The following is a 10,052-nucleotide window of genomic DNA, read 5'->3' as shown; positions in this document are numbered from 1 at the left end:
AAACCTGGATGATAATATTCAAAAGCTACATGACTTTTAGAGCTTCTCTAATAGAGACTCCTCTGGTGATGTTCTTTATGGACTGATGGATATGGTTTGGTTGTTTCATAGCTCTGTTTAGCAAATAGAAGTTACTGCTCCCAGAAAAGGGAGGAAAACATAAAGCTATCACAGAATATGAGCATTGCGTATTGCCAATTAATGTATAACACATCATCACTGTAGCATGACACTCACGTGCCTAGAAACAATAGCACCCAGCTGAAAATATTTGGTCTCAGGTACAATAGACGGTCTGACCCTGTTTGGATTACAGGAAAAAACATTTCCAGTATTCATTGTTAGATTATACATTAAAAAAGTTAGCTCTAGCCACTGCACTTCAAATTATATTTATTGGGACCTTCAATTTATAATGATAGCCCTCCAAAGAAGCCATAACCTCTCTAAATAGTGGAAACAAAACAGCTAGAATTGTTTTTCTTGCAATGCCTAGGGAATATTTCCATCGCCTGCAGCTTCAAGTAACAAGTGAGAACAAAGACAGAAAAACTCATCCTACATAGCTCAAAAACACTCCTCAAATTGAGACAAACTTCTGAAAATACTTGGTCTTGGGCAAAAATAGATTGTCTAGACTGAATATTTCCATCACCTGCAACTACAAGTAACAAGTGACAATATGGATTGAAGGAAGAAATCATCCTTACAAAGCTCAAAAACATTCCTGAAAATCACACAAGGCAAAATTCCAGGCTCCATAGTTTGAAGACAATAACAGGCAAAAGAGAACACCAACAATCCTGCAATGTTAAAAGGTTGCTACTACCCTGTGATATTTTGGGACTTGTTGAGGATGACACCTTCATACTTGACTTGGAACCATTTCATGGCATCCTCCTTTGTGACCCTGTGTTGAATCCCAACACGAGACTTGCACCTACGGCGACGACCCACACGATAACCAGGGCGTTCCAAAACAACGTAGAAATCCATGCCGTAAATGCCCGTAGAAGGATCATACCTGTCCAAAGTTTGAATTTATAAAATCAAGTCAGCAAGTTGAACTGTACTGGCAATAATTTTACATCCGATACCAGTACAGCACAGCATACACAAAAATAAAAAAGAAAATTTAGAAATGAGCAATGCAATTTATTCGCATCCTGTTGCATGAGATAGTCATGATTTCACCACATAAAACTAACTTATATGCAAGGGCCTTTCGCAGCTATGATTTGAATCTGCGAGCTTAATTGCCCATTGCACACCGACATTGTTGAATAGATAAAATCAATGATTTTACTGTGCTAACCTGAGGGTTATATATAAGTGAACAACAGATGCACTTGGTTTGTTATCTATTTTCTACACAGTGATATTTTAGTACTGATCAGCATTGTCGGCTCTTCTTTTAGAAGGAACAACAGAAAAAATAAAATAAATCAATGTTTTTTCTTCAGTATTCCATGGGACTTTGGGATCGATATTAGCTACAATGGCATACGTAACAATTAGAGGACAGATACAGTTAAATGCTTACTTCATGAGAGGTTTAATAATTTGGTGTTTTTTATCCTTGTTATGAATACTGGTGTCTATTTGTTTTGTTTTCTTCTCAACTGACAGCGGGTAAGCTCCGAATGTCAGGTAGGCAGCTTCTCGTCTTCAGGCTTGGTACCGCAACTTAGGCCTAGAGTGTGGATTGTATATTTGTATAGTGGTTGCCTCATGCCAAGGAATCAGCTTGCAATTGATGTAGTTAGAGATTCTATCTTGTTACATGTCCACCCAAGCCATGAGAATGTCATTAAACAGGAGGGAGAGGTAAGACTACAACATTTAACAAGTTCTTTTCAGATATTTATTGGGGGCACTAAATAGCAATTTTCAGCCAAAGGCCTATATTATGCTCTCTGGGATTTCATTTAAAATAATAATCCGAATTGGGTCTCTACAATAAAGTAAACAGATAGGAGTACTGGGGTACATTTGTTAGAGCAGAATGTTATTTGCTTCAACTAAACCAATGAAACAAAGACACTCCACCTCTTTAAAAAAATGCCGTCAGACATATGTAAACACAAGCGAAAAAAAAAATTTGAACGGACAAGTGAAAATTTTACACGCCAATAAATAGGAAATTCTTACCATTTTCTTCTTGTTGGTAGTAAATCTTGTATGTATATATATTAGTATGTATATATTATCAGTATAACTTGTATTTATATATTTAGTATGCATTTACTACTTACTAGTATAACTTGTATGTATATATATTTAGTATGTATTTATATTATTGAGAAAAGTGTTGGTGCGCTCAAGTCGTTATAACGCCTCCCATTGGTTCCTGTATGTGGGACCCAAACATTTAAACCAATGGGAGGCGTTATAACGACTTGAGTGCACCATTTTTTTGGTGCGCTCAAGCGCACCAACACTTTTCTGTATATTATTAGTATAACTTGAATAATTTTTACTCTAGTATGTATTTATATTTAGTATAACTTGGACTTTAACTTCTTCTTCATGAAAATTTTCTAAAAGCCGACAGCCGACCCCAACTAGTTTGGGACAAACGCCTAGTTGAGTTTAGTTGAGATAACTTGGACTTTAACTTCATATACTGAAAACATTGATATAGAAAAGATGTCTCAATATAATCATATCCATATGTGATTTAACACCATGTCAGCACGTCGGGTTTCATGCAGCATTTCTAAATTACATACGTTCAAAATTATTGGGAACTCCTTTGAAGTTGTTTTTTAAGTACGCAACTCCGGTGAACTTACATCACCCTAAAAAAGAAAATGCGAATAAAAGTACCATGACAAGATAACACGAAAGATCACTCACAAGATAAAACAGTATATAGCAAAAATGCAACTAAAGATAAATGGATAGCTTACTTAATTCCAAGATCAATGTGCTCCTGGATACCAAAACCAAAGCATCCCGTATCACTAAAATTCCTTCTCAGTAACTCATACTCCTTCACTTTCAACCCACTCTCCAAAAGTTGCATAGCTTTATCACCTCTGACCGTGACATAACACGCTATCTTTTCGTTACGCCGGATCCCAAAAGATCGAACAGTATATCTGGCTGTAATAGAACAAAAGATTATGATAAAATAGAGGCTCCCAATCCCAAAAGAATATCCACAAATATGAGGTGATACTGCAGCCTACCCTTAGAGAACACAGGAGTTTGTCCGCTCAGTTGTTCCAGGACCTGAACATATATTGAAAATATTTGAGAAAAGAAGTGAAGGGTCCTTCAAAAATAATATGAAGATGTCGTAAAAGTACAAAAATTGCAAACAGATAATCTGTTCAAAAGTAGCAACAGAAAAGAAAAGGAAAAGAAAAAAGAAAAGGAACCAAATGACCCCAACATCTCGTAATCAGACAGTTAAGAAACAATTACTCAAGAATCTAGCGAATAAAAAACTGCAGAGACTGCTTCCCAGATGTGAAGGGTTCCAGGAAAAATATGCAAAGATTGCATTCCATCAATCAATCAAGATAGACTAATTTCAATACTACGATATGAAGAATTTGGGAAGACACTGAGAATCTAATGGAACAATAAAATATGTCTTAAACAAGTCTTAACAACGTAAAAAGGATGACATGACAGACAACTGCTCAAAAATGAACTTGATTTAAATGTGGCCGCTATGTTCCCTTGCTACTTGTTTCAATATACTTCTCAATATCTTACGTTTTCCTATTCAATCTTGGCATATTTTTAGTAGCATTATATAATGTTTTCATTTGCTTAACGTAAGCATGGATGTGCTAGTTTACAGGTTTCAACACGTTTTTTATCCCCCTCATTCCCATGTCTGGATTCAATATATGTTGACACGCCTAAGTCACATACCTGAAGTAACTATAAGATTTAGTTTGTCGGAGCAAAATGAATAGTTCTACTGCCACCATCTGAAGTTCTGAACAGCTGTCTCATTGGTCAAGTAGGAGCTAACGGAAAAGAAATTTGCAAGAAGCGTGCCATCTCTTCCTATAGGTGTTTGGAATCTCAATTGTGAAGTTCCTAATCATGATGAGGGCAGAGCAATAGTAAGTTGCTATGCTGGCCACGGGACCTCAATCATTGGCTCAACTGCAGCAAAAGGAATATAATTTGTACAGCTCCAAAAACTTACTACGTTGGACTGAAGAGAGTTCCCTAGAACCAATCTTAATTTTTGGTCAAATCTTTCAAGATTTCAATCGTGGATCAGAAAGCAATCAAAGAGTAGCTTAGCCATTAATGGAATCAATCGCAAGCAATTTTTTGGAATTGCTACTTGTATTCTGCGGAACATATGAGCAAATTCCTAATCAATATCTTTCCTAACAGAAAAGAGATAAATTGCCATCAGGATAGAATTATTTCCTAAATAAGTAATTTCTTCCGCAAGTATGCCCATATTGGATGTAGGACTACAATAAGCCTTTGAATATAAACTGATCTCTATGGGCAAAAGATTCTTGGTTACAAAAAGATGTTGACAACTGACACTGATCCATGCAGCCGAAACAGTCTCCCCTCATGCAACTATAGGCTCTATCTGTCCTTTGCAGATTACTTAAAGGTACGAGAAAAGAATTACAGCAGTTGTAGCTTCCTCTCCAGACATTTTGTTCATTAAGATGCAAATGTTCTAAAAATCTCAAAGAAAACAACAAATGATATATGCAGAAATTATTCAAAATCAGGAATAGAATAACAATAAAGATGAAGGCATAACTAAATTCTTGTTCAGATTAACTACAACTCCACAACTACAGATTTCACGGGAAAAGGGCACTCCAAATTGAACCACAAGCAAAACATAGAAATTAACAACAAAAGGTAATGCAGAGATGAGCTGAGTGACATCTCAAGCAAAAGAATAAATAGATGGGTGCCATAAAATTTACCAATTTACTTCATCAATTTCCATGTAGTCAAGAACAACCAGTATTTTGCCCACTTTAAAAAATTCAAAAAAGTCATGTGGATCGTCACAGTAACTGAATAACCACAGCAATCTCTACTAAATATGGGCTAGCATAGTGCTGTTTTTCACCATTGTACAAACCATGTACATGTAAGATAAATCTTCACAAGCCTTGTAGAAACTTCTCCACTCTCTGTGAAGCAAGCTGTAAGCCATGATATTCACCCCAAGATCCTAGAGGCCAGTTTAGACTTTCTCCTTTAAAGGCTCGTGCCCTTTATAAGAGTTTTCTTGAATCTCATCATCTGACATATCTTGGTTATTTTAAAAGTTCTAAAAAAACATTAAATCTCACACACACCTCTTCTCCATTCTAGAGTTGGATGAAAATAGGAAATCCTCCAAAAATCCTCCGAATGCATGATGTGATATGCTTGCCTTCCACAGTCAACACCAAGATAAAGAGAACTGAGCATTAAGGATCTTACCAACCACTAACTTCCATTCATATGTGAGTCAATTGATGAGAGGAAAAATGCATTGTTCAAGTGTCATGAGACTCCCATACTGATCTATTTAACCAGTAACACTCCCATATTCCATTGTTCCCTCACTACCACCTGACCGTTCTGAGATTTTTAATCTTTCCAATGTCACCATTTAACATAATCAGGAAATATTGAATAACAACTCCAATGGAACACAGAAATACTAAGCACAATGTGCAAAAGAAATAATTTGTTCTAAAAAACATGGACAGGTAAGTGAAGAAAGTTTTGAGCCACAAGCAAATATACAACGGTCTTACTATTATTATTTAGAAATAGAGTACATACAGAATCTGGCAACGAAAATCATTCAGCACAAAAATAATAATAATAATAATGATGATGATGATGATGATGATCCCATGGTAACAGAATTACAAGCAAGATCAATATCAAAAATCAATGTTCCAAGTATCACCTAAAAAATCTAGAATGCTGCACCAAAATAATGACTACAGCTGCCAAGATTGAGAACAACAAAAGTACGATTGTGAAGCTCAAATACTTAAGAACGAATTTCCATATTGATGTGCAGTGAATTCCAGCCTCACATTTTTCTCCTTTGAAATTTAATTTGACCAAGTTACATATTTGCCACATCACCCAGAAGAATTCTCTATAAAATGCAAGAATTCCTGAATTTTTCTTCCCAACCTAAAGCATGAATCACCCTTCATCAAGATCTCAAGTTTCCAGTGAATTTTTTTTCCAGCGATGCACAGCCAATCTTAATATATAGGGAAGGAGTATTCGGTATTGTACATAAGACATGCTCCACTAATTTCCTTTTTTTTTTTTCTTAGAAAGACGAGAGTCATCCTCTGCTACTAACTCGTTTTTTATACCATTGTTTTAACGGAAAATTGGCAAATAAGGATCGAACATGTTACAATGCAGCCCACCATGATTGCACAAATGGCCCCATGATTGATCAGATTCAGAACAATCCCTTTAGTGGGCCCCACAATTAACTGCCCATAGCCCAACTCGCCTCGAACGAGATAATTACATTAAACTAGTTCTTAGGAGATCATCGAGCCGAGCAGAGTAATATTGGGCTATGATAATCCAATGGTGTCTACGAAATGTACTGTCCAGAACAATCAAAGATGGCGGCCACCGATCGATTCATGGACACCACATCACATGGGTGTCCCATATTGGATTCAATGAATATATTATCACTTCTATTAGCAAAATTCCATGTTCTTCTAAAGGACTAGTTTGGGCATGCAATCTAATAGGTTTAAGTGTACAATTTGTGCCTAAATTTGCAATCAACTATATTATATGGAATCCAAAGTGAATTTAGCACTAGCTATACGCTCAATAGAAGCATTCCTATTAACAACCAAACATATAAATCGACCACTTTTCAAGTAAAAGGAAAGAAAGAAGAAATATATAGCAACTAATTCGAACTCTTGGACGCATTTAGGGTTTCATTTTTGAAATGGTATGAGAAGTGAATGGTAAATCACCTTGGAGGCCCTGGTGAGACGATCACCGCTCTCTCCAACTGAGATATTGAGGACGAGCTTCTGTACTTTTATCTCCCTCATTGGATTCGAGAGTTTCCTTTCCGAAGCCTGAAACCAGAAAAGAAAAACTACATGATCGATCAGAAACCATTATAGAAAAACAAAGAACAAGGAGATCAGTAAAATCCAGAAAATAGAAATATCAGGTTCAATACCATCTCTCTCTCTCTCTCTCTCTCTCTCTCTCGGAGCAGTAGGAAACCCTAACCCTAGACTAAAATTTTGCATCTTTTATAGTGATCAAGATTGTGTAATTATAAGGTATGGCCCACCATATTTTAATGGCCAAGATTGAGTGATGGAAATAATCAAACAACAAACTCGCAAGTACGCATTTTCCATGATCCAGGGGTATTCTAGTCATTTTACCCTATATGGGGTATTTTGATCATTTTTTAGGTCATAAGGGTGTTTTAGTCATTTTCCATGACTCGGGGTATTTGGTATAGGGGTATTTCGATAATTTTCCATGATCTTGGGGAATTTTAGTCATTTTTACCTTATATGAGGTTATTTTGATCATTTTATGTCATAAGGGTATTTTACTCATTTTGCACGACTTGGGGGTATTTTCATTTTTACCCGGTATAGAGGTATTTCTAGTCATTTTACCTAATATGGCGTATTCTTATCATTTTTATATCATGATGGTATTTTTAGTCATTTTTTTATGAGCCATGAGTCATTTTTACTTGGTCTAGGGGTATTTTAGTAATTTTTCATGATATTGGAGTATTCTTGTCATTTTACCCTGTATGAGGTTACTTAGATCATTTTATGCTATAAGGGTATTTTAGTAATTTTGCACGATTTGGGGGTATTTTTTTCATTTTTACTTGGTATAGGATATTTCGGTCATTTTGACTGACTCGGGGGTTTTCTAGTCATTTTACCTAATACGATGTATTTTGATCATTTTTTAATGTCGTGGGTACTTAGTCATTTGACATTTTTTTGGTATATTTTGGTCATTTTAATCCCTTATGAGTCATATTTAGATTTATAAATAACCCTCTTGCATAAAGGATTTATAAATCTAAAAAATTACACTAATATGAGGAATTTGTAAATCTTGTGGATTTCACTCAAATCAAAATCCAGATGTCATAAAGGCTTGCGAAACGTCGAATTTGGATTTAAAAATCCAAATCCAAATCCAAGGGAGGGCCCGTTTGGATACCTCATGCATTTATATTTTAATTTGGATTTGAGTTTTGGATACAAAACACATCAATCATCATCATGATCGAGGAGCAGCGATAGTGACTGAAGTTGCCACATATATTGATTTCCAACTAATGTCTTGCATAAAAGATTTGAAAATCGAATTTTTTTGCACTGTTGTAGCTGATTTGGAAATCTAAGGATCTGATTCAGTTAAAAATATCAACTAAATTGGAATCTAAATCTTGCTAATATCCAAACGTGGCCTTATCTCATGGAAAATGAGAATAAATGAAAAAAAATAGAAAATCAATAAAAATCCTAAAATAGATCTATATCATGGGATATGACCAAAATGCCCTTATCTCATGAAAATTAACAAAAATACCCTTATCCTATGAAAAATGAGAAAACTTAGAAATATAGAAGAAAAAAATCCTAAAATACCCATATGTCGTAGAAGATAACCAAAATGTCCCCATCCCACGGAAATAGCCAAAATACCTTTATCTCGAGGAAAATGACCAAAATGTCCTCATCTCATAAAAAATGCAATGCTCTTTACCTTATAAATTTCATCAAAATATCCTTATTTATAGAAAATAACCAAAATATCCTTATTTATATAAAATGACCAAAATAGGCAAGCACAATATAACCCACCTATATGCATGATTTATTTGGATCCACAACTGGGGCACACCAAACTTCCTATGGCAATGATGGAATTTTGGAATATAAAGCTTTTTTGGACTTTAAAGTCCCCATCTCTTCATGAGTAAAGCAAAACTTCAAACCCCTAGTCACTCTAAAGTCCTTGTGGGAGAGTCTTAACATTCCACAAAGTTAGTCGCAGCTTGTTGAACTTCCTTGAAGTGACCAACAATTTATGAAGTCCAAGTCCACTACGAATTCAAAATCCAGTGCAACATAGGAGAGGGAAGTATGTATTATATATGCTGATAGTTTAGCCACGGTATTATCAATTGAAAAATCAAACATACACTTGCATCAACATCGTCTCGAGCATCCTTCCTAATGCTGCCACATGCAGCAAAATAGGTGCATCTTATACGGCAAAAGCCCTCATAGTCCCCATTTTTCTCAAAGAGTACTGCACGGACCACACTATAGGATGATCCAAACCGTCCATATGATGGGCCACAACGTAAATAGGTTGTGCCCAAAAAATTATTTCTATACGATCAATCCTCCAATCTATAGAAGAACTGCATAGATCGGAGGGCTAGAATCATCATATGGAAATGATATTTATGGAACAGCCCATTTACATTGTGTTCCATCACATGGACGGTTTGGACTATCCTATAGTGTGGCAGTACAGTATTTTTTGAAAAATACATACTATAAGAGCTTGCACCATATAAAATCTCATAGGTGAAAAAAAAAACATGAGTTTTCTCAGTTTATATATGGTGTCCGAGAGTCAAGTACCGTGAAAGCGGTACCGCTCTTGATATTTGATCCAACAGGAGCCCACTTTTTAAGAGGTTGTTATTAGATCAAATATCTGGGGTCACGGGACTTCACGGTGGGGCCACAATATAATTTCTTGAGTATTATTCCTAACATAAAAGTTGGTCAATAACGTATGATTGGAACACAGCAATTATGTAGAAGAAGGAAATAACATGTTCAATGGCCAGGCATGATTGAGGCAAAATCTGTTTTTACGTGGTGAAATGAAATATTCACTCCTCTTTTTTACTTCGGAGTTGGGACAGGCCAAGAGTAGTCATAACTCATAAATACACTAGAGACGAATATATCACTTCCCTTTTATGTATAGTTTCCTATGGGGCCCAATACTTTGACCTTTGGCCA

At 35.7% G+C, this 10,052-nt stretch overlaps 1 protein-coding gene across 1 annotated transcript; it reads right to left on the bottom strand.

The window, feature by feature from the left end:
* Positions 1-662: 662 nt before the first annotated feature.
* LOC143884436 (large ribosomal subunit protein uL5z) lies at positions 663-7,249 on the bottom strand. Its single transcript, XM_077388007.1, has 5 exons — positions 7,199-7,249; positions 6,984-7,091; positions 3,195-3,237; positions 2,913-3,108; positions 663-1,024 (listed from the first exon to the last, which is right to left on the bottom strand). Exons 1-5 carry the CDS (start codon positions 7,199-7,201, stop codon positions 826-828), a joined length of 549 nt encoding a protein of 182 aa, XP_077244122.1. The 5' UTR covers positions 7,202-7,249; the 3' UTR covers positions 663-825.
* Positions 7,250-10,052: the final 2,803 nt, after the last annotated feature.

Source organism: Tasmannia lanceolata, unplaced genomic scaffold (genome assembly GCF_043159265.1).
Source record: "Tasmannia lanceolata isolate RefF3 unplaced genomic scaffold, GAP_Taslan_0.1 ptg000008l, whole genome shotgun sequence".
Lineage (NCBI taxonomy): Eukaryota > Viridiplantae > Streptophyta > Magnoliopsida > Canellales > Winteraceae > Tasmannia > Tasmannia lanceolata.
Note: the sequence above shows the minus strand (reverse complement) of the source record. Positions and strands in the feature narration are given on the sequence as shown.

Coding starts and splice junctions, on each gene's coding strand:
- LOC143884436 (XM_077388007.1), bottom strand. Junction 3,238..6,983: donor GTCTCACCAGGGCCTCCAAG/GTGATTTACCAT, acceptor ATATATGTTCAG/GTCCTGGAACAACTGAGCGG. Junction 3,109..3,194: donor AACTCCTGTGTTCTCTAAGG/GTAGGCTGCAGT, acceptor GTTCTATTACAG/CCAGATATACTGTTCGATCT.